The sequence below is a fragment of the Ovis canadensis genome, chromosome 12 (assembly GCF_042477335.2).
Source record: "Ovis canadensis isolate MfBH-ARS-UI-01 breed Bighorn chromosome 12, ARS-UI_OviCan_v2, whole genome shotgun sequence".
Taxonomy (NCBI): Eukaryota; Metazoa; Chordata; class Mammalia; order Artiodactyla; family Bovidae; genus Ovis; species Ovis canadensis.
In genome coordinates, this window is record NC_091256.1 from 45,577,188 (window position 1) to 45,603,010 (window position 25,823).

Below are 25,823 nucleotides of genomic sequence, written 5' to 3' on the forward strand. Positions count from 1 at the left end.
AAACTCACATTCTTTTCCCTAGAATTTTTTTTTTTTAATCTTAGAGAACTTCAGTCAGTGCAGAGAACAAAATACCTTTAACAAATGGAATCCTGTATCACTGGAAAAAACTAGAAGAGCTCATTTTGGGTTCTATTACAAAAGCCTCTGCACTGTACGTGGTAGTTAAAACTAGGTATACATCCAGTATGAGTCCTACACAGTCAAAAAAGGCTTATGAATCTAGTATAAGCTTCAGGGCAGCAGGCTGGAGGCTAAGAAGCTCAGTAGTACTTTGGATTTTTAAAATCTAAAGTTAATAGTCATAAAAGCATCATAATAATGTAAACTCTGCTTCTTAGATGACTGAGTCCTATAGCACCTCAGCGTTTAGTCACAAAAAAGAATATACATTAATTCTAAGCAGTCTATCACCTAAACTCCCTACGGCAAAGAAGTTAAGAAAAAAGGGAGGCGATTGCACACTAACCTTTAACCTCACTCTCATGTATGCTCTGTTTGCTTCCCTAAATTCAGGGAGAAAAAGAGAATATTTATGATATTGTAAGGAAATGCGATACACTGAATGAATAGATTTTTTTCATAGTTAAATTTATATCTCTAAGCATTAATTTTAAAGTTATTTTACAATCACTTCTTTGAAAAGATGCATTGCAGTGATTTTCATGTTTATAAATAAGGTATTTATAACACAGCCTTTTCCTAGTGGCTCCAGTGTAGCATAATAACGAGAGTAATTAAATACCTAGAGCTTGCTACGTTCTTGGTGTATAATGTCTCTAATTCCATTAACAACCATACCAGTTAGGTTCTACTATTCCCTTTGTATTGCTGAAGAAATGGAAACTCAGAGGTTAAGTGACATCTCTAAAGCTAATCAGATAATAAATGGAGTGCTTAGATTTAAGTACAAGTCTGTTTGACACATCCTTACAAGCTGATTATTTCCACTGTGCTAGTGCTTTTAAAATAATTTATGCAGTGAAGACTTTCCTTCAAACAAAATCTTAACTAGAAATAAAAATGTGTAAAAAAATATGAAATATGGAACCAAGAACACAGTTTGAAAACCATTTCATTACATTGTGTTGTAACATAATCACATGCTGTCTCTTTCCTCTGTGAAATGTATATAATACTTTTTAGTAAAAGAGATAGTCTAAATTTATTATTTAATGAACATAAAAATAGCCTATGTAATTTATTTTATTCATGATTATTTGCAGATAGGAAAGCCTTGAAAAATAGTGGGGAAAAAGATAAAAGCAGTTTAGACATTGCTTTTTAGGGAAAACAAAAAAGATTTTACCTACTACATGCAACAAATTATTGAGCCAACATTGGCGATAACAGGAAGGCACACTCTCCTTTTCTCTTGCTTACCTTGCTACTCTGTGGACCCTTGCTAGAATCACATTGGGATGAAGAACATACAGAATCCTGACTTGATCTCCTATAAGGAGAGGGAGGAAGCCCAAGGAGGAAAAGTTACAATACTCTTTCATACTCAGAAGGTGCTCTCCTCTGTTTTAATTTCAGCTGGTTACTTTTTTTAGCATCTCTGGATTTTAGCGTGGATACTGCTCAGGTGTAGGAAATAAAAATCTGTTCTTTCCCACTGTTAAGGCTAGACTTAGTCCCAGAGGCTCTGACACTGAAATGGTGGGGAGTGAGGTGGCTGTGAGGAGGCCTGGAAAACCTAGTAACTTCTGCTCTATAGTTTCTAATTCTGCTAGAAAGGGCTGAAAAGGGGCTTAGTGTTCTGGTGCAGATATATACAGATGAGGTCCTCAAAATATTCTCAGAATGAGAACGTTTCAAGCCAAGGAGTAAGGAAGATGTTATATTCTGGCTCACTTCTGCATGATGAGATAGTATAGAAGCCTTTGACTTTTCTCCAGAGATGTGTTTTTCGTTGCCTATTGAAATCAGAGTTCTCGAGCAAATATAAATAGGAAAAACACCTTTTCTTAAACTTAAAAAAAAAATCCCCTGCTCCCTTGGGAGTGGGTGACAGTTGCTGAGTTATAGCAGATGTCATATGAAACCTGTTTCCATATGATCTTTCATATTTGCTCTATAAATCTTTTTTTTTCTGCTTTATATCAGTGCTCATAGAGTTGTATTTTAGCTGCAAGCAGGGTCAAGTGAGCATTTTTCCTCTCTGCTGTGAAACTGAAATGGTAAGGGGAAACTGGATAACCGCACAGCAATTAGATCCCCCTGGGGCCACCCATTTACAAAAACAGTAATAGGGAAGAAAGCTGAAGCCAAGTATGTCAGTCCAGATATATCTTCCCTCAGTTGTGTGTGTGTGTGTGTGTGCTCACTCATTCAGTTGTGTCTGACTCTTTGTGACCCATGGACCGTAGCCCACCAGGTTCCTCTTGTCCATGGAATTTTTCAAGCAAGAATACTGGAGTGGGTTGCCATCTTCCTCCTCCAGGGGATCTTCTGGACCCAGGGATCGAACCTGCATCTCCTGCATCTCTTGCATTGTCAGGTGGAATCTTTACCACTAGTGCCACCTGGGAAGACCCTTCTCTCAATTGTACCTTCCTAAATGCTGGGATGAGGAGAACTCTTTTTATATCATCCACTTAAGTCCCCAACAATATTTTTTGATCAATAAATGCTGAGTTACCTTACACATTCAGGATTACGAAAGAGAAATAGTATGTCATTAATTCTAAAGCGTTTAGGGTCCAAATCAGGGTCTACAGTGAAGCAATCTTCTGGTCTATACCTAGGAATAAGCATACATTCACAAGATAAAAATTTACAAATGAGGTAACGTACATTATTATATATTCCATGCAGAGGTAATCAACTCCTGAAATGTTGATTATCATTGAACATGGAGAGAAAACCCAAAAGTATAGCATTTGAACTCTTTCTTAATAAACATCTATATAACAACACGATCTTTTAGTGTTTGGAAGTCTTTTAATTCAATCAGTTTGTGTATTAGTTCAGAGAGTGAGCTTATACAACCTCCTGGAAGTTTCATACAGTTTAAAGAATAGATTTCTACTCTTTGAATAAGTGAAATGAGACATTAGAATAAAATGTAGTTACTACCCTCAAGCACCTTATAATTAAGTGGAAAAGGAACGCAGGTAATTCAGTAATCACACTATTCTTCCTGCTCCAGTCTCCAATTGACTCAGATTCCCAAAAACACCTTCCTAGGTAGTTTCATGGAAGCAGAAGGATGGTCCCCCACTGTCTGCCCTGGCACTTCATAGTAGGGTTTTAAAGCCATGTTTGCTATTCCTTATAGGAAATAGATGTTATAACAAACTGTTCTTTTTCCTTTAGTGAAAATTACCTCTCCTAATTTGGATCGACAAGTGATGAAGGACCTGCTGGGGAGTGAACCAAGCTCAAAGGAGGAAACTGCAAATTTGATGACTTGTTGAGCTTCAAATTTTTATGTATATCTGCTCTGCAAGTGAACTGCATGGTAAAGTGGATTATTCATTAGCAGTAACAACTTCTAGTTTGCATCCAAAAAAGCATAGGACTTGGAACAGAAAAATAAGGACTATTTCTCCTGACTGGTAAAAGGCTCTTAGACAAAGTTTGAGGTAGAGGTAGAGATAGCCATCCTTTAAATTTAGAGTCTTTAAACTGGACCTAAATTACTTTGGACAGTTGAATTATATGTTTTGCAAAATACTCCAGTGATTCTAAATCAGCTGTTTCAATATAATCATCCTTTGGTGGGAGGAGGACACTGTATGACCCATTGTAGTCAGGTATTCTTCTGTGGGTGCTGGACTTGCATGCACCCTTGGCAGACTGCCTAGCACTCAAGAATAGGTTCAAGAAGCATCTCCACCTTTGAACTGGGGATATTCTCAGGGGAGCTGCGATCTCTTTTAAGCTGTGGCAGTAGATTATGGCCTTTGCTTTTTTAGTCTGGTAGATGCTTTCCCAAAATAGTGAGTCATACATAAGCTGACACAGTGTGGAAACTATATTAATAAGAAGATGAGGAATTGTGTGGTGTTATTATTTAGGAATAAAGTGACACGTATACAGTCTGTGAGAAAAGCCTAAGGGCAAGGATTGGAGGAAAGGAACTGAAGGATGACAGGAACTCTAGGGGCAGGGCCCAGCAGACCCTGAGCTGAGGTAAAGAGGAGGGGTTTGCAGAAACAGCTACTTCAGCTTAAGGTTCAAAGCAAAGCATACCCAGAGTCCCAGAAAGAAAGGAATATTTCCTCCCCAAACTTGGCGAAAAGAAAAAACTCTGACATAGACTGAGAAGGGGCATAGAGTCCAGGAAGACTGTGCAAGTGCTGTAGCTAGGAAAGGCAGAGATTTCTTTCGCCTTTTCTTCTTCTTTTCCCTTGTCTTCTCTGACTCTCTTCTCCTTTATACCTCTTTCCTTCCCCAAAATGCTTAAATAGAATTGATTTTATTTTTAATTCATTGTTAAGGTTCTTGGCCATCTTACACAAAGTACAACTTTAGAAACTCTCTTGATATAGGGTGACACATGGCCCTTGCTTAGAGCCCAATTACACAACTGAGGAAAGGTTATTATTTTTAACCCATCCATAACAAATAATACAATGTTACATTATATCCTTTATAACCAGTAGTAAGCATGTTTAGAACTGGATTTCCAGGGGAGGGTAAATTTTGTGGAACAGAGCAAATCTAGTTGGTTGAGATGTAGAAATGAATGTGTAATGCCCTTGTTAGTACTGACCTGTAGTATTGGGTGGAGCTCTTTTTCCATAAGAGCTTATGGGAAAAACCCAAAAGAACTTTTTGACCACCCCAGTAAACTGGATGTGTTGGAGTGTTGAATGAGAAGGAAAACCCATCTTAATCACCTCTCACCATTTGATGCTGGTGTCACTGGGAATACCAGATGAGATGGGGGAGGGTAGATTGGGAAGAAATCTTGGGCATGTTGGACTTTAAGGGTCTTGTTAGTCATCCATATGGTAATTGCCAGTAGGCAATTGGATATGTGTGCTTGAAACTCTTAGATTATTATTTAAAATTACTACATATTTTAAACATTTTTTAAAGTTATGTATTTGGACAAGATTGTACATGGAAAGCATATGCTAACTTTAGTGCATGCTTTAGTACATACTCTGGGCACATAAAGTACATACTCTAGTACATACTCAAGAAGAATAGATGTAAAAGCACTTGGGAATACAAATAATTAAGGTTTACTTTATTCATATCACTCTGGGATTTAGACACTTAACACATATGCTGCTTATAAAGATAACCTCCAGGAAAGGCTCCTTGAGAAAATCATCCTCACTTTTATGTATTGCTTTTTTTTCTTTTAAGTAATGAATATTACTTTGACTCTTCTGCAGTGCAGCTTTTTAAGGAAATGAGTATAGTATTTAAGGAAACAATGCAACTCACACTTCTTTGACAGTTGATGTTACAAAATTCCATAAGATGATCACACCATTTAAGGTTCCAGCAGCTATCAAATTATATCCTTCTATTTGTAATAGATCAATGCAGTTCACTTCTATGCTAACAGCAGAATTCTGAAGAGGGAAAGAAACAGAACCAGTGACCATCATGAACACAGTATCTAAGCACAATACAAACCCAATGTGTATACTTTGTTGCTCTCTCACTAACAAACCAAAAAAAGTATATATTTAAATCCTAAAGCATGAAATTTAGTAAAATCTAAATTATTTTGGCATAAAATACTTTAATTTGTAGAATTTAATAAAGCAAGAAAAAATATACTCTTCATCAAGATCAGCCCTGGGATTTCTTTGGAAGGAATGACACTAAAGCTGAAACTCCAGTACTTTGGCCACCTCATGTGAAGGGTTGACTTATTGGAAAAGACTCTGATGCTGGGAGGGATTGGGGGCAAGAGGAAAAGGGGACAACAGAGGATTAGATGGCTGGATGGCATCACCAACTCGATGGACGTGAGTCTGAGTGAACTCCAGGAGATGGTGATGGACAGGGAGGCCTGGTGTGCTGCGATTCATGGGGTTGCAAAGAGTCGGACACGACTGAGTGACTGAACTGAACTGAACTGAACTGCTTGTCTTCTTCCTTCAGCCTAAACTATCAACCAGTAAATTACCTTTCCATCTTTCTCTTCTCTTCAAACTTTTTAAAAGAATATCCTATATTAGCTCTTCTAACTTACTGACCTTCCTTTCACCCATGGCCTAGCTTCTGCTCCATGCCACTCTATGAAAGCTTTTTCTAAATATCACCAGGGACTTTCTTTTACCAATGCTATTTGATATGTTTCAGTTGTCTTGCCTCAAGTACTTTTTGGTACCTACTATGTTAGGTTCTTGGGATATATAGTTAAACAGAATGTCAGTAAACCCAGAGAAAATTTTAATACAATTCAAGCATTCAGATAAACTGTTTAGATAACTGTTAATTCAGATAAATTGTTATTATGTACAATTTTTTTTTGAGAGTTTATGTTTTATTTGACCGACATCCTAAGGACTTTAAGCCCAGGAGATAGCATGTTAAGTAATCCTGGAAAAACTGCTCCAAGGAGGTGAGGAGGAAGCTAGGATATATAGGAATTATCCAACAAAGGACACAAAACATTACTGTTAATAAAAGAAAACTCAGTTTAAGGAATTTAACACTTTTCTGTGTATGAGAAGATGCAGGAGTCTGAGCTCTCTCCATGCCTTTGATATGCACCTCAGCTATCTGGAGCCAGTATCCTGTTTTCACATCCCGAGTTTCCTCAGGGCTCGCCATCAGAAGTGGCTGCATCAGTCTGATGGCTGCTAGATGGTAAGTATTCTTTGTTTCCTTCCTGAGCTCCCTCAGGACTTACCAGCTCACCATCAGAATTGGCTACAATCACTGAGGACTGTGATATCTTTTTTTACTGATATGGCAGACAATATTTTATTTCTCAGTTCTTCATCTTGGTCCAAAATTTGAGACATTTCATGACCAATTTTTGTCCCATGGTGCTGGGACGTTCTTCTTAGATCTGGCAAAAGTTTTTGTTGATTTTCCACTTTGGATGTTAATTTCTGGATTAGGTTCTGTTGATAGCTAAAGATTCTCTGGATCCTCTGTCTTACTAGTCCATTATGATCCAGGAAATGTTTTCAGCTTATTGCTTCTTTCCGTACCTAGAATCACACTGCTGCTAAGTCGCTTCAGTCGTGTCCGACTCTGTGCGACCCCATAGATGGCAGCCCACCAGGCTCCCCCATCCCTGGGATTCTCCAGGCAAGAACACTGGAGTGGGTTCCCATTTCCTTCTCCAATGCATGAAGGTAAAAAGTGAAAGTGAAGTTGCTCAGTCGTTTCTGACTCTTAGCAACCCCGTGGACTGCAGCCTACCAGGCTCCTCCATCCATGGGATTTTCCAGGCAAGAGTACTGGAGTGGGATGCCATTGCCTTCTCCAAGAATCACACTATTAGAATTATTTTATGAGTCATAAATGTGATCTATTTCCTCAAAATGTTTACCATCATTAGTTTTGTCACAGGGTCTAGTTATACCCTGGGTACAGTAAGAGACAACAACCTTATAAAATAGACAGGATATAAGTAATACAGCTAGTAATATTAACAAAGTCCTAGGGCGGCATGGAGACACAAAACACATTTGGAAATGAAGAACAGATTAAAACAACGATTACATCTTTGTTTACAAAGCTCTACTTTATTAACTTTGTTGTAAGTTATAGCATAAGAGGAAACCTCTTTTGGAAAACAAAGATTAAAACTAGTATATTGTCCAAAAAGTCATAAAATTATAAACCATGTTTATCCGTTCATCTGATCCCATAAAGTTAATTCCTGTTGATCTGGATGAAGTCATCAGATTTTCCATTAGAGTTTTGTTTTGAGAGTTCTGGGGAAAGATAGCATGTCTTTCAGTTTATCAGTCATTTTTTGTTGTTCATTTGCTAAGTCATGTCTGACTCTTTGTGACCCCATGGACTGCAGCACACCAGGCTCCTCTCTCCTCCACTATCTCCCAGAGTTTACTCAGATTCATGTCAGTTGGTGATGCTATCTAACCATCTCATCCTCTACCGCCCCCTTCTCCTTTTGCCTTCAATCTTTCCCAGCATCAGGGTCTTTTTCAGTGAGTCGGCTCTTCACGTCAGATGGCCAGAGTATTAGATCTTCTGCTTCAGCAACAGTCCTTCCAGTGAATATTCAGGGTTGATTTCCTTTCAGGTCAACTGGTTTGATCTTGCAGTCTAAGGGACTCGCAAGAGTCTTCTCCAGCACCACTATTCAAAGGCATCAGTTCTTCGGCGCTCAGCCTTCTTTATGATCCAGCTCTCACATCTGTACATGACTACTGGAAAAACTATAGCTTTGACTATACAGATGCCCTAAAGCAATAAAACAATGGTGGCATGAGACCCACATCCTGCCCAGTGAGCTCAGTAAGTTAATGACCCCTAGGACAGGATACATAGTAGGTGCTCATTAAAAATACATGCAGTGACATATAAAAGTCTCAAAAACCTACTAAAGAATATTTAAGTATTACTGTGTGATTCAACTTACATAGCATTCTAGAAGAAGTAAAAACAAATCTAAAAAAAATTAGAACAGTAGTTGTCTTGAGTGAAGGGCAAATATTGATTGGCAAGAGTATGAAAGTGTGTTTTATCTTGATGGGGTTTGGATTGTGTTTTGAATATATTCCTATTCAAATTCATTGAATAGCACACTTGAATTCTGTGCATTTTATTATTTATAAATTTTACTAAAAAAATGTAAATAGTGAATTCTAGTTAAAGATACATATACTGAAGTATTTAGGGGATGATATGTACTGATATCATCATCTTACTTTGAAATATATTTTAAAAACAAGGTGGATTGAAGGGTATGTAGGGGATGAATATGTAACTACATATGCAATGAAGCAAATATTACAAAATGTTTGTAAGAGTAAATTTTAAGTGGAGGGTTTTATAGGTACTCATTTTATAAAGCTGCCAGTTCTATATTTGTGAAATTTTTCATAATGAAATGTTGAGAAAGAAATACTTATGAACCATACACTCTTCAGGAAAGAGATTTTATAATTACAAAGACTTTTTACACCCCTGCAAGTCCATCCATGGACTGAGAATTCAAGGATCCTAAATTAGGGAGTTAAGGACCCTGGTTCTGTAACTCTAAGGATCTACTACTAAGGACTTGTCAGGAGATACCTCTTTTTATCTGTGTGTGGAAAACAATATTGGTTTCTTTCAATTTACTTACAATTTTGAAAATCAGAGAATATCCTGTAACAGAAATAGTCTGATGATATATTTTCCTTATTTAGATTTTTCAAACAATATTTAGGACAGCAAGAAAAAATTAACCAGATATCAATAAGTGATATCACCAGAGCAATATAAGAAGCTTACAAAATAAAAGCTGAAAACAAAAAGTTGAAATTTTATTAACTGGTATTGGAAAATCTAGTTAAAATCATATAATGTAAACATGGTGAAATAATAATTAGACAGAAAATGTGAACAACAATTTTGTGACCTCTTGATATGACCCCAAACTTACCCTTCTTGTCAAAATCTAGGAGATGTTAAAACAACCTAGCTATTTTTAGATAGATGAAAACATGAAATGCTCCTGAGTGGAGCTGAAAGAATACTTGTGATTATTTCCAAGAGTAGTTTCTAATAAACTGTTGAAACTTCATCTACACAAAGCTGCTCAGAAATTAACATTGCCATGGGAAAAATGACCATACACAAAGTGAAAACACAAATAAGAAAATGGGAAAAAATATTTGAAACTTCTCTCACAGAGGACTGGTATTCCTAATTAATATTCCTAATTATTTATACATATATGTGTGTATTCTTATATTCCTAATATATAAAGAGCTTTTTAATATATTAGAAAAAAGAAAAATCTAGATAGAAATATAAACAAAGAATAGACAAATGATGCATGTACATAAACATATTTAATCTAAAAACTTGTCATACCTGAAACTTATCCAGAACTACTAGGGTCATATCAAAAGAACTCAGAAACCTGAAGTGTCCAACTAGCTTGAGATGGGACAATTTGAGAATTAATCAATAATGCAGTAGATGGAAACACATCAAGAATATTTAAATTTGTTATCTGATAATGATACTGAACAAATAAGATCCACTGAACACTTTTGTAAGATGCTAGAAAACCAATTTATTACTTTGAAAACTGATAAATGTAAGAAAACAGTCAGTTATTTTGATTTCCTATCTGAACTGTACCTCGGGATAACTAAATAATTGATAATAGTTTTTATTTAGAGACACATTCCAGCTAACAAATTAATCAGAATGGTAAAATGGCAACTCTGAGTGAAATAATAAACCTAGGTAGTGATCATTAATGGCTGCTGACATCCCCTCCAAAAAAAAAACATTATGTGAATTTTAATGGAGGTAATGACACGTGTACTATAGTGACCTCCATGTAGTATAGAGTCTTTTTTTAAATCAAAGCTGTATGCACGAGATATAATTACCAGATTAAAGAAAGTAAAAAAGAACCTCTTCAATTTACCACAAGGGTGCAATCAGCAAAATCTGGAAAGTGATAAACCAATTGTCCAGTATCGTCAAGAAAAGAATTACAAGGGGTAAAAAGATAGGGAAAGATAATTACAGCTTTAAAGAGACATCAACCAAATGGACCTTGATTGGATTCTGGTTGAAACAAACTGTAAGAAGTATATATTATATGAGAAGATCTGGGAAAATTGAAAACTGTGATGTGATTATATTAAAGATGTCTTATAAATTATTTTAGAAAATATTTGAGAAAATCCTGGTACCATTGTTCTATTTTTGAGTCATTGCTATTTTGAGATACATCCTGAAATATTTAGGGATAAAGTTACACAATGTTGAGGATTTGCTTCAAAATAATCCATCCATTGACAGTGGTCATGGAGAAGTGGTAGAAATAATGAGGAAAAAAATTGGCCATAATAGATACTTTTTGAAGCTGGCTAACAGTACATGAAAATACATTGTATTATTTTCTCTGCTTTTGTATATGTTTGTAGTTTTTCACAATATAAAGGAAAAAAATTCAAGAAGAAACTTACACCAACACGCTGAGAAAAGTTTTTCTCAACTATCAACTCTACATCTGGGAAGGGAATAGCCATGCTTCTTTCTTTAGTAGACACCCTTAGATGCACAATACGATTCCCATTTTGTAGGACAGGCACAACATCAGGTAGCTCCCATATCACCGCAAGGTAAATATCATCTTCTTTACCCTTTAATAGAAATTCAGTGAGTACATGAAAAATTCAGTTAAATATTTTGAGCTGTTTTAATGGCATAGAGAAAAACAGAACATACAGTGATATACTTGCCACTCAGCTTTGGTGGCTCAGACAGTAAAGCATCTGTCTACAATGCAGGAGACCAGGGTTCGAGCCCTGGGTTGGGAAGATCTCCTGGAGAAGGAAATGGCAATCCACTCCAGTACTATTGCCTGGAAAATCCCATGGACAGAGGAGCCTGGTAGGCTACAGTCTATGAGGTATCAAAGAGTCAGACATGACTGAGCAACTTCACTTTCCCACTTTCAGCTTTATCAGATCTTAAGCTCTACCTGCCCCCGTCTAATATAATTCCTCTTTCTTATTTACTTTCTCGAGGTAACTAGTAACCTGAATAAAGTTAGTCATCAAAGTTTATACCCACATGCCATATTCAGGTTTTATTCATATATATAGCTTCCCTGGCAACTTAGATGGTAAAGAATCCACCTACAATGCAAGAGACCCATGTTTGATCCCTGGGTCAAGAATATCCCCTGGAGAAGGAAATGGCAACCCACTCCAGTAGGTGAAGAATCCCATGGACAGAGGAACCTGGGAGGTTACAGCCCACGAGGTCACAAAGTGTCAGACATGACCTAGTGACTAACACTTTTCATATGTATGTTACATGATATGATATTGCTTTCAGGCTTCTAACCTTTTTATAAAATGATATCAAACTTTATGGATTCATACTCACCTTGCTTGTTTCACTTAATTTATTTTTGAGATTTATACAAGTAATTACATGGCACTCTAGTTCATTTTAGAGAAGGCAATGACACCCCACTCCAGTACTCTTGCCTGGAAAATCCCATGGATTTTGAGGGATTTTGAGGATTTTTGAGGACCCTGGTAGGCTGCAGTCCATGGCATCGCTAAGAGTAGGACATGACTGAGCGACTTCCTTTTCACTTTTCACTTTCATGCATTGGAGAAGGAAATGGCAACCCACCCCAGTGTTCTTGCCTGGAGAATCCCAGGGACAGGGGAATCTGGTAGGCTTCCATCTATGGGGTTGCACAGAGTCAGACACGACTGAAGCGACTTAGCAGCAGCAGCAGCAGCAGCAGCAGCAGCAGCAGCAGCAGCAGCAGCTAGTTCATTTATTTTTAGGCAGCAGTATTGTATGAATATACTACTATTTACTTATCTATTCTCCTACTGGTGAATGTTCAGGCTGTGAATTTTTCACTGCATGTTTTTATGGAGAAATGGCATATTTTCTAGCGCATGTGCCTGGTATAGAATTATTAAATTGTAAGATATGTGCATCCAGTTCTTTCTTAACATTCTTGTCAAAACTTGGTTTCATTTGATTTTTAAAAAATTATTTTTGGCTATCTGATAGTTTTAAAATAGGACATTAAAATTTTTTAAATTTATTAATCACATTATTCACATTTTCTTAATTTTGTAAGTTGAACATATTTTTCATGTATTTTTGAATCATCTGATTTTCTTATCTGTTCTTTGTCCATTTTCTGTTGAGCTATTTCTTTTTCTTCTGGATTTGTGTCGTTTATTTTGATAGTCTGGTTCCTAATCTTATTTACCTGGAGTGCATTTGTCTTTTCACAGTCTGTGACTTATTTTTCTACTTTGTTTTCTAAGACAGGTGTTTATTTTTAATTTGATTGTAGTGAAGATATCTTTGTGATATCTCATTTATTCAGGTTGTCTTCATGTCCATCAAGATCCTCACCGCAAGAACCTTGTATGTTACTGTTGTATTTGTTTTAGGTACCTTTGCTTTTTTTTGCTATTGTCATCATTCTTTCTGTTTTCTAGTTGGTTATTGTTGGTGAGATGCTTTTAGTTTTAGAATTTTCCACTTTTATATGGGAATAAAAGCTACTCTGTAAAGGTTATTTTGTTGGCAGAGCAGGGATCTTTGTAGGTTGAAAGGCAGCTGTGGTAAAATGAGAATATTGGTTCTAGGCATGGTGACATTGTGTTTCTAGTCTTAGTCCTAGTGAGACCTAGGACAAAGTATATATCTTTATGGGGCCTTATTTTCCTTAGTTCATAGTTAAAAGTCCTATTTTAAAAAACTTTATGTTTCTAGGTGTAGATCTAACATCTCTGTTATCTCATACGTATGTTAATTCAAAAGTGTAACCCAATGGTACTCCTATATACTAGTTGATTCTTTAGTGTTTGCACCATCATGGGATTAGGAGGAATCTCAGCAATATCCAAATAGTGATCAGATATGGATATACTGAGCAATAGCTTGGTTAGGGTGGTGGGCTCCCTTGATGAGATAAATTGGTTACAGTGGTTTTAATAAGTTTAGCTGCTTTTAGCTGAACCATTTCAGATAGTAGCTCTCAGACTTTCTGAATTCACAGAACACTAAATTTTAAAAAATCTTTTAAAAGATTGATTTAGAGTTACTAATATTTCATTTTACCAAGAAAGGACATGGGGTGACCATTATTCAGAGACACTCCTAGGATGAGATTTGAGCATGATGTTTCATCTACAAGTATCCTTAAATCCCCAGAGGTGTGTGTGGAGGGGGCAATGTGTGCTATGGTTTATGCGTAGTTTTCCTTGCTTCCAAGGATGTAGAGGAGTAGCTGAACAAGTGTGTAACAGCCTTTGATACTTTTGAAATTGGGAAGAGAATGGGCAGCAGAAAAGCTTACTGATGGTATCCCAACAGAGGACTGCTGTGGGGAATGCTGAACCCCAACCCTCAAGAACACCATGGCTGTATAGCCCTCTTTGGGATTGTCACCTCTTGCATTTTTCTAGTAGCCAAAGCCCAGTGAGAAGAAAAACTGTAGTTAAGTGGGCCTAGAATCTAGAGAGAAGAATGGACAAAACATGCAGAGCAGATGAACTTCTGGGAAGTACGATAACTTGAGCAAACCTGAACAATACTTCAGTTCAGTTGTTCAGTCGTGTCCAACTCTTTGCGACCCCATGGACTGCAGCATGCCAGGCTTCCCTGTCCATAATCAACTCCCGGAGCCTACTCAAACTCATGTCCATGGCGTCAGTGATGCCATCCAACCATCTCATCCTCTGTTGTCCCCTTCTCCTCCCACCTTCAATCTTTCCCAGCATCAGGGTCTTTTTCCAATGAGTTGGTTCTTTGCATTAGGTGGCCAAAGTATTGGAGTTTCAGCTTCAGCATCAGTCCTTCCACTGAATATTCAGGACTTATTTCCTTTAGGATTGACTGGTTGGATCTCCTTGCAGTCCAAGGGACTCTCAAGGGTCTTCTTCAACACCACAGTTCAAAAGCATGGGAGTTCAAAGCAGAAACAAAAACCAACACATGATCTTCATGTTTAAGAATTTGGTTGATGAGTTAAAGGAGACAGTGCCTGTATGAGACCTGAACTAATAGCCTAGCAGTAGAGAAATATTTCAAGAGTTAGCAAAGCTAAAACAAAACAAAAACAGAGGAAAAATATAAGAAATCTGGAGGACAGATTTAGAAGACCTAATGAGTCAGACACGACTGTGCAACTGAACTGAATATGCAAATAATATGAGTTTCTGAATTAGAAAAAGAAACATATGCCAAACAGACATCTAAGAAACAAATAATAATACAACGAAAATCCCCTGAGCTGGAAGAAATACCTAGGACTTCAGATTGAGTTTCCTGTGGAATTGATGAGAAACGATACACACATAGGCATAGACTTTAAACTTCAAGGACAAATATACCATCTTATAAATTTGCAAAAAGAATAAGTTGCTTACAAAGGAAGAAGACTCGGACCAGTTTTGGATTGCTCATTGACAGCACTGTCACTTGAAGACAGTGAAGTTACATATAGACCAAATAAAAGGTCTTGTAACTCATGAATGGAGAAAGAAACAGCAACCCACTCCAGTATTCTTGCCTGGAAAATTCTATGGACAGAGGAGCCTGGCAGGCTACAGTCCATGGGGCTACAAAGAGTCAGACATTACTGAGCGATTAAGCACAAACAGGCACTAAAGTTTTGGTCTGCTATTTACTTACTATATTGTCATCTCTTTAAAACCAGCTAGGAGATGGCTCAGATGGTAGAGAGTCTGCCTGCAGTGTGGGAGATCCGGGTTCAATCCCTGGGTTGGGAAGATCCCCTGGAGAAGGAAATGGCAACCCACTCCAGTATCCTTGCCTGGCAGATTCCATGGACAGGGGAGCCTGGCGGGCTACAGTCCATGGGGTCGCAAAGAGTCAGACATGACTGAGCGATGTCACTTTCAGGAGATTTAGAAAATATTTTATCCACAATGTTTCATGGCTTTCAGTGACTGTCCTGAGTAGTTATCTAATATAGAATCCTGGGATTTAGAAAAATACCTACCGTATGGGGAGCACACAAAATATTCCTTGAATTGTGTTGAGTTTAGTTGGAAATCAGACGAAAGCAGTCTTCCCTGACTCCCAGATTAGGCTAGGCACTACCTGCCATCATTAATTTCTATAGCACTTTGTGCAAGCATTCATAACACATAAAACAGGTGGGTTAATATCAGTCCTTCTTATTAAATTATAAGTTTCATTGTGAAATGGGAGATATCTCTCTGGTTCATGGTAAACATTTGGTAGATGGTTACTGAAAAAAAATGAGTGAATAAATGAAAGTATTCCAAAAATTAAGTATGTAAATCAAACCATATTTTACTTTGAATAGGCAGATAATAAGTGGTAAGCAAATAATAAGGAATCAAAATAATAAAAATAATGTTTTCAACATTATCCTTATTGTAAATTTCCCCCCTCAAACATTAATAAAATAACCTAAAATGCCCCATAGATTTACTGTTGTATACCTTGCAAGGGCTTTCTTATATTTCTTCATTCTGTCAATCCTTAGTGAACACCTACTCTGGGCAGAGCAAGAATACAAATATGAATAAGAGAGGTTTTCAGTCCTCAAGTTCAATCTACAGAGTTCTGGAGACATAAAAAATTAAAATAATCAAGGCAAAAATGCTATAGTAGATCTAAAAGCAATTCTGACACGGGAACAGCACCATGCTACATTGTGCAGTTTTTAAAAAGGAGGGTTTATAATAGCAGATTTTGTCTGTCGGGATTGTACCAACTTAAAACAGAGAAATTAATACATTGTCACATTTGAGAAAATATTACTAATAAGTTCCTTTCTACAGTGCCACTTTTTTAGGGAGTAAGTGAGCTTGTTTAATTTCAGTTCAGTTCAGTTCAGTTCAGTCGCTCAGTTGTGTCCAACTCTTTGCGACCCCATGAATGGCAGCACGTCAGGCCTCCCTGTCCATCACCAACTCCTGGAGTTCACTCAGACTCACGTCCATCGAGTCAATGATACCATCCAGCCATCTCATCCTCTGTCATCCCCTTCTCCTCCTGCCCCCAATCCCTCCCAGCATCAGAGTCTTTTCCAGTGAGTCAACTCTTCACATGAGGTGGCCAAAGTATTGGAGATTCAGCATCATTCCTTCCAAAGAAATCCCACGGCTGATCTCCTTCAGAATGGACTGGTTGGATCTCTTTACAGTCCAAGGGACTCTCAAGAGTCTTCTCCAACACCACAGTTCAAAAGCATCAATTCTTCGGTGCTCAGCTTTCTTCACAGTCCAACTCTCACATCCATACATGACCACTGGAAAAACCATAGCCTTGGCTAGATGGACCTTTGTTGGCAAAGTAATGTCTCTGCTTTTGAATACGCTATCTAGGTTGGTCATAACTTTTCTTCCAAGGAGTAAGCGTCTTTTACTTTCATGGCTGCAGTCACCATCTGCAGTGATTTTGGAGCCCCAAAAATAAAGTTTGACACTGTTTCCACTGTTTCCCCATCTATTTCCCATGAAATGATGGGACCAGATGCCATCATCTTCATTTTCTGAATGTTGAGCTTTAAGCCAACTTTTCCACTCTCCTCTTTCACTTTCATCAAGAGGCGTTTTAGTTCCTCTTCACTTTCTGCCATAAGGGTGGTGTCATCTGCATATCTCAAGTTATTGATATTTCTCCTGGCAATCTTGATTCCAGCTTGTGCTTCTTCCAGCCCAGCGTTTCTCATGATGTATGTATTACTTCTTTATTTTTTAAACATTATGGCAATTAAATATTCCAAGGGATAAGAGGGTAGAGATGAGTTTAGTTTTATTTCATCTCTCTAGAAATTGAGTAGATTTATAGACCAAGCTCTGATGAAAGTAAAGTTGTCAACATGAATGACTGCATGAGCTGGGGCAAGGGGTGTGCACGTGTGTGTCAGGAGCAGGTGGTAAAAAAAAATGGGAAATAAAGAAGAAGAATGTTCAGTCTAAGGCCATCCATTGAAAAAAATGGTAAGCTATAAGAAAGACTAGTGCCATCTCTAGCCAAAACTTTATTTAGGCCCAAAGTTCCTCCTCTGAAGTCACTCAGTCGTGTCCAACACTTTGTGACCCCATGGACTGTAGCCTACCAGGCTCCTCCATCCATGGGATTTTCCAGGCAAGAATACTGGAGTGGGTTGCCATTTCCTTCTCCAGGGGCTCTTTCTGACCCAGGGATTGAACCCAGGTCTCCTGCATTGTAAGCAGGCGTTTTACTGTCTGAGCCATCAGGGAGGCCCAAAGTTACAGTTTCCTAATGACCTCTTTGCTTTGTGTCATCTTTTAGGTTCTTCCTTCACAGGCTGAAAACCCACAAGTGTCTATGCCCAGTTTGCAAGGATAATGCTGTTTGCAGGTTCTGTTTTCTGAAGGAATGTGGCTATGTTTAGATGATACTTAAATTATTGCTTTATTTTGTCAATTCAGCAAAAAAAAATCATACTAAACGTTCATTTAGTCATGTATTGACTTGGCTATCAACTTGTTTTCACTTTGCTACAAATTACTTAATACATAATTAAATAGAATTGTGTTGATTCCTTGACTGTGTCTCAATTATCTAAAAGAACATTAATCTTTTTCCTTTGGTCTTTATGTTATTCAAATTTTAACCCCGTTTCTCAGTATTTCATTTTATATATTGAGTAAATTGTGTCCATCAGTGAGAATTCCACATTCTCCTCATGGCAGAATTACAAAGAAAATCTTTTAAAAGAAATTTAAAACTATTTCTTTCCACTGAAGAACTTCCTTTCTAGTACAGTGCCATTTTGGATTGCTCAGACAGCAAAGAAAGATTAGTTAAATTAAGGAGGTTTTTCACTCCTATCTTCAAAAGGGGAAGAATAAGGGCAAAGAATCCTTGAGTTCTAGGCAGGGAAATATCCACTCAACAGCCAGGGTAAATGATCTAGTTTTCATTTTAAATATGAAGAAGGCTTTAGTGTACTTAGGTGGTAAAAGACACTCAGGAAAAACAAATTTAGTCTACTTCAATCCTTCCAAAACATACCTAAACAGATTGCCATGTTAACCATTAAGTACACAAAGCAGTTTTGATGACAAACTGAAAAAGTGACTTGAACATCCCTGAATGCATTATGGGTTATATGGTTCAGAGAGGAATCATTGCTCCCTTTCATAAAGCCTACTGGGGAGCAGCTCTGCCAGTGAGTTATCCTCAAATGAGGATATAAACCATGTCAGAGGTGGTAGCTGTATGTAAATTTAAACTTTTTGATATCTACTCCAGAGGGATCCTGGCTAATCCCTTCAGCAAACATTGGATGGGCAGTGTCGACCAGCTAGTCTTTTTTGCTCTTTGCTTGGACATGGGCAAGGTTAATTAGGAACATCGTAGGAAGGCTGGTGGAGAAATACTATCCTCCGCTGGCTGGCAAGAGAAGAGTTAAATGGGGATTATCCACGCTCAGCTGATTTTCCCAAGAAGAGGACATAGAATATGTGGAAGTGGGACTGCAAACCTGGATCATTCTGATCTTTCCGTTGCGCTCCAAAGAGAGGAGCAAGTATTGGTGTTTCTCCTGAGCTTTCAGGAAAATCAGGCGGTGCAGCCAGTGCTCTTCCTCTTTCCAGTCTTTCCCTTCTGGTAACACCTTCAACTCTTGTCCACTGCCAAAGTCCCAGATTTTAACTGTTCCTGAACACACAGAGAAAAGATCCTATAAGCAAAAATCATTTCTAGGAAGAATGGCTTTTATCTTAGAGAAAATCAATCTAACTGAAAGCTTTCTGCAACAATTTATCCTAAGTTTATTCCCTACTGAGATTGACACCCGAGTCTCCCTAGCATTGCTGTGTACAAAATCTATTTCTGTATGCTTTCATTGTCACAGGCTGATAAAAAATGAACAGGACCAGGCAATGTCTTGAAATTTGTGAACATATTCTTTGAAATTCTCAGACTCTCCTGTGTGAGTTTTCTGTCTTCATTGGGTCTTTTCTGCTTTTATTATCCCAACGCTTTCCAGTCTGCTAAATACTCTCCAATATCTATCTATCTAAAATCATACCACAGTGATTATTAACAGTAAAAGGTCACTCCAATAGTGTTATTTCCTAAGGTGCTAACATATTTTAGAACTAGATCCTACTGGGTAATAAAAGGATGAAAAGAATTCCAGCAGGTAGAAAACAAAATGTTTTGAGTTGTCAGTTACATAAAAAGGAAATGCAAAAAGGGTGTCTGACAAGTTTCTTCTTACATTGAAATTATACATTCTAATTAATCTGGTTCATGTAGGAGATCCTCATGAAAGGGCCAGGTGAAATGATAGCATACTTATTGAATGCCTATTTCTAAGTCATTACTCAGTGTAGAGAACTATCTTCTAACATGGATTTTTAGAGTGACCTCAGGTTGCATTTATTCACACCCCATCAACTCAGCATTCTAGATTTTATTTCATGTATATTGTTATCTGCTCACACTTTAAAAACTCTGACTTTTACTGAAGATACTCAATTCATCAACTGGCTTACAAACAAGAATTTATCTAGTAAGTATATCCCTAGAAGAAATATAGGCTTCCCTTGTGGCTCAGCTGGTAAAGAATTCACCTGCAATGTGGGAGAGCTGGGTTTGATCCCTGGCTTGGGAAGATTCCCTGGAGAGGGGAATCACTATATGTGTATAGTGATACAGAGGGTCGTATTGTCTAGGTCATGTTGTCTCTCTTGTGGGAGTTCAGAATAAGGTAAAGTGAAACAAGAGAAGGCTGGTTCCAGCAAGTTCTATGAGCTCTCCACAGCAGCAAATGACACAGCCCAAATGGAGCGTGACATTCTCTCAGGGGTGACATGACACACGCCCTTAAGCATCTTAGACTTTTCAGTTCAGTTCAGTCGCTCAGTCGTGTCCGACTCTTTGTGACCCCATGAATCGCAGCATGCCAGGCCTCCCTGTCCATCACCAGCTCCCGGAGTTCACTCAAACTCACTTCCATTGAGTCAGTGATGCCATCCAGCCATCTCATCCTCTGTCGTCCCCTTCTCCTCCTGCCCCCAATCCCTCCCAGCATCAGAGTCTTTTCCAACGAGTCAACTCTTTGCATGAGGTGGCCAAAGTACTGGAGTTTCAGCTTTAGCATCATTCCTTCCAAAGAACACCCAGGACTGATCTCCTTCAGAATGGACTGGTTGGATCTCCTTGCCATCCAAGGGACTCTCAAGAGTCTTCTCCAACACCACAGCTCAAAAGCATCTTATAAACAAGTCCAATGTAGAATCCTAAATGTGATATGGCAAAGTTGGATGGATATTTTGTCTGGTCCAATATTTTCAGTAAAAATATTATGAAAAGCACTAAATAGAATTTCTGTGTCAGCTGATGGGGCTTCCCTGGTGGCTCAGTGGTAAAGAATCCTCTTGTTAATGCAGGAGACATAGATTCAATCACTAGTGGAAGATCCACTGAAGAAGGACATGGCAATCCACTCCAGTATTCTTGCCTGGGAAATACCATGGACAGAGGAGCCTAGAGGGCTACAGTCCATGGTTGGGATCACAGAAGAGTTGGACATGACTGAGCGACTAAACACCAGTAATAACTATTAGCTGATGGTACTCAAAATTAGAGGGACAGAATGAGTCAGTGCAACACAGGTAAGTCTCATTTAAAATGGACTGAGATGGTATATATGAAAGACTTTGCAAACTGATACACATCTATATAAGTAAGATATCTGTTACGATTAACATCAATATCAGGACATTAATACCCATTAGAGAAGAGCCTAGCACTGTTCAGTCAGTCACAGCAGTCTCACTGGCATGTTTACATATTCCAGCTCGATTCACACTTCCCCTCTAACCCAAACAGCTTGTGATGAGATCCTAGAATAAATTCCTGGGACACTAAAGCAAGGGGGCCATATTCTGGATATTGGTCTGACCGTTATATGCTCCTGTGGCAAAAAGAAATCCACTTTCATCAGTAGCTGCAGCAGTCAGTTCAACATTGAAGCCATGAGGGTCTAAAATCTGGTATATTTGGAGGCCAGTTTCGAGTTCCCATACCTACAAAAAAGAACAATAAAATACTTCATAAGGCCTTCAGTTTTCATCAATTTTATAATATTCAAAATAGCCTCAAAATTGGCACAGGGCATACCTAACACCTTTTCCAACATTCTGCCATGAATGTTGGTTTAATCAAAGAAAGGTCAAAAGATGTAGTCTAATAGTCACTGTGCTACCCCAGAGTGTTTCTGTAATATATATATAGGTGGGATGAGACAAGCCACAACTGTTCCAGGCAGCCCCTGTCTATCTAGGAAGCAGTCAGATGCTATTCTCAGCATGAGGCAAGCTTAGCAGCAGGCTAGAAATATAACAGGAGGTCAGCGGACAAAGAAATAAAGTTGAATGTATTCTCTGTTGTCATTTATCCAAATTATCTAGACATCATGGGACAGAATCTACAATTAGCAGTGTGAAATCTGAGAGAACCTGAGGAAAGGGCTCACTGACCTTTCCAAGGAGTGTTCTGATTAGGGACATGGGCCCAGTTCTTAACAGAGAGAACAGGGGAGGAAAGGCAGGGGAGGCTGAGACTTCAGAGAAGGTTAGGTATAATCAGAAAGCCTAGAAACATGTCCAAGCTCATCATTATCTCTTTAGAAATGCAGTAGAAGCATGAAACCTGCAGTCTCGGTCTGAATCTTTCCCTCTTCATGGATCTGCCAACTTCAGGTGTCTATTAGACTTCCAGTAAACAAACTGAACTGGCAACACAGTTTGAACTCGAGGTATTTGGAAACAGAGGCAGCATAAACAAAGGGCCAGAGATGGGAAGGTACAGGGTTCCTCCAGGAAACTGAAAGTCAGTTGTTGCAGCTAGAGTGAAAGGAGAGTGGGAGGAGATGTAGCTGATGTAATCACTGGTCTGGAGACCAGATAACAGGGGCCATTGACTGAGCTGTGGCAAAGCCAAGATCTGAATGAAGTCAGGCTGGCCCTAAGGCCCATGCTCTTAACCTGTGTGCTCCCCTGGGTGTAGATGAGGTCCTAAAGGGAGAATGAGGACTAAGGACCACTACAGGAAGGGGTCTCAGGGGCCACCCATTTCCTGGCTTAAAGTATGATCTGTCTCCAACCAGTCAGGTTTGAAAATTCACCTAGATGTCTTCTTTTCCCCTCCCCACCGTGCGAGGAAGACACTTTCCCTTTAAGAGGTCAGTATTTCATGAAGATAGCCAGGTTTTAGCTTTCCTCTACTTATTCTGTGGGCATTATTAGAAATAACTGATAATTACATGAACTTAGGAGATTTTGGTCTGAGAAAATCTCCAGCAGATGAGCACAGAAGGTCAAAGGTTGAGAGGGAATTTGAAGAGTCTCTGAGAAATGCTTTCTGCTGCTCCCTATGTCTCCTTTTGGAGAGCATGCATGAAATAAAAGGATAAACACTTCAGGCAAACACCTCCAGCCATCACTGCTAGATGAAGTCAGTGGTCATAAATACAAATACAGTTAGGATGGTCCAGAACTCTGGCCTCTAGGGAACACATTAATGACATGGCCTGAGGATTGCAGAGGAAAGTACATTGGTATTCACCTCAGAAAAACCTGGGTTCGTATCCCAGCCACGATGCGTACTAGTTATATGAACTGAGGCAAGTTGCTTGATCTTTGAATCCTAATTTCCACATCTTTAAATGGAACCTCACACAGAGAACTAGTATGAGGATTAAACAAAATTGTGGATTTAAGACACTTGGCACATATCCCGCACCTATCGGGGTTAGAGTAAACATCTATACATTTCTTTCCCTTCTTCTTAACAGTCTCCTATAGCTCAGTTTAAAAAATTTTTACACATACACTAGGCTTTTTTCCTTGACACATTTCCCTTAAAATTCCTGTTTGATCATAAGAACTGGCTTCAATTTTAAAATTGAACTTGTAGCCTAACAGCAAGCAGTCTGAGCTGCATTAAAATGCTTTTTTTTTTCATGTGTTCATGAAAGCTTAAAAATAGCTCTAACATAAGGTTCCATCATATATGCCATTACCTTTATTTAATCACTCAAAGACTCATCTATAAGAAGAGAAAATTCTATCTTTTCTTTTTTCTTCCTGAAGAGTCAATATGTACTCACCTTAATTATGGACTCAGAGCAGATGGTAAGTACTTGGTGAAAATATTTGTTGTAAAGCATGACATTGATTTCTCTTTCATGGGTGTGAGGGACCTGTTTTGTATCTTGTATCATCCTAGTTAAAGGATACATGTCCATAACACTAGATCCTTGAACAGAAATAAGAATCTCATAAATAACAAATATTAGAAGATTTGAACCACAAAGCATTTTATTCAACTAATTGTGTTTGGAAATAGCTGATCAGTGAGATTATTAATGCCTAGGAGACCGAATGAGGTAAAAATACATTCATTTATTCAAAAACATCTTTGACAAATGAAACAAATATGATTTAGCCAGAGAAAAACATTCATTTGGGGCTTCATTAATTTTCAAGTGTAGGGTACTTGGACTTCCTTGATATCTTCTTTTCAGTGACCACTATTTTCCTACTTTTTATAGTCTAGTTTTTTCCTTCTTTAGAGTGCCTGCTACATTATCTAGTGTACAGTAATAAAGATGATGGCCACCTTTTTGCTGATGGAAAACTTCCATTTAGTGATTGGGATATGTTAGAAAGCTGTTCCAACCAACAAATAGTAAAGCACTCTGTAAACATGGTCTTGTGCTTCCCTGGTGACTCAATGGTCAAAAAAATCTACCTACACAATGAAGGAGATGAGTGCTTGATACCTGTGTCAGGAAGATCCCCTGGAGAAGGAAAGGCAACCTGCTTCAGTACTCTTGCTTGGGAAATCCTATAGATGGAGAAGCCTGGCCAACTACAGTCCAGGGGGGGTCACAAAAGAGTCAACCTAGCAACTAAACAGCAACAACAAAACATGCCAGTGCTTGCAACAATATTAAATAAGATTAATTTCCAAATTACCATAGTGAGTTAGATGGAGAGCAGGTATTTCTTACTTGCATTTTTTAAAGTTATGTGTTTATTTTGATTGGAGGACAATTACAATATTGTGATAGTTTTTGCCACACATCAACATGAATCAGCCATAGATACACATGTGCCCCCCCAATCCTGAACACTCCCTCCCACCTCCTTCCCCATCCTGTCCCTCTAGATTGTCACAGAGCACCTGCTTTGACTGCCCTGCTTCATGCATCGACCTTGCACTGGTTATCTATTTTACATATGGTAATATAAATGTTTCCATGCTATTCTCTCAAATCATCCCTCCCTCTCCTCCCACCGAGTCCAAAAGTCTGTTCTTTATGTCTGTGTCTTCTTTGATGCCCTGTATGTAGGATCATCAATACCATCTTTCTAGATGCCATATACAAGCATTTAATATACAGTATTTGTCTTTCTCTTTCTGACTTACTTCACTCTGTGTAATAGGCTCTAGGTTCATCCACCTCATTAGAACTGACTCAAGTGCATTCCTTTTTACAGCTGAGTAATATTTCATTGTATACATGTACCAAAATTCCTTATCCATTCATCATGGCATTGGTTTGCTTTTATAGTAATCCTATAAACTGCAAGTATGATTTAACTCTCAAAATCAACTATGTATTCTGTTTTATGATTCATAGTGTTATAGTTATAGTTGATAGTTGATATCTCTAGTGTAATGTCTAGAAATATACATAAGGATCTCAAAGCATTCCACAGTTCAAACAGAAAAGAAACTTCTTCCTAAGTTATTGGTGTGGAGATTAAGCTACCAAAGACTGGCCCTTCTTTTTCTCAAGTCTCTCCATAGAAATCTGCACTGCAGCAACAATTTCAGCAAGAGTTACAACACTTTCCTAAAGTGTTTGAATTCTAGGATAAAGTCTACTCATGTGTAAAGAGAATGGAGGGGGCTCTTCTGGTAGTATTTCTCAATGCAAATACAACAGGGTGGAAATCTGAGAGGGATGTGGAAACCAGATAATCAAACAACACATGGAGCGCCTTCATATTCTACTGACTGTAATGGATTTTATCTGCACTGACAACAAAGCTAGATATGCTTATGAACAAGTGGCAATCCGCTCCATGTTTGGCTAGATACACAGTTTAGCAGTATAGAAACAAAGCAATACAGAAAAAGAAAGT

General features: G+C 38.2%; 1 protein-coding gene across 2 annotated transcripts in view; it reads right to left on the bottom strand.

The window, feature by feature from the left end:
* Positions 1–25,823, bottom strand: part of WDR64 (WD repeat domain 64) — a 137,715-nt gene that overhangs the window by 36,280 nt on the left and 75,612 nt on the right. Inside the window, exons 12-20 of one of the 2 annotated variants that reach the window (XM_069545566.1) lie at positions 23,777–23,925; positions 21,569–21,692; positions 19,139–19,314; positions 11,108–11,276; positions 9,224–9,234; positions 5,410–5,540; positions 2,645–2,746; positions 1,384–1,453; positions 470–506 (exon numbers count right to left, since the gene is read on the bottom strand). In XM_069545566.1, coding sequence (XP_069401667.1) covers positions 470–506; positions 1,384–1,453; positions 2,645–2,746; positions 5,410–5,540; positions 9,224–9,234; positions 11,108–11,276; positions 19,139–19,314; positions 21,569–21,692; positions 23,777–23,925 — 969 coding nt within the window. Of the gene's footprint in view, positions 1–469; positions 507–1,383; positions 1,454–2,644; positions 2,747–5,409; positions 5,541–9,223; positions 9,235–11,099; positions 11,277–19,138; positions 19,315–21,568; positions 21,693–23,776; positions 23,926–25,823 lie in introns of both variants that reach the window. The other variant, XM_069545565.1, reaches the window with a different exon arrangement.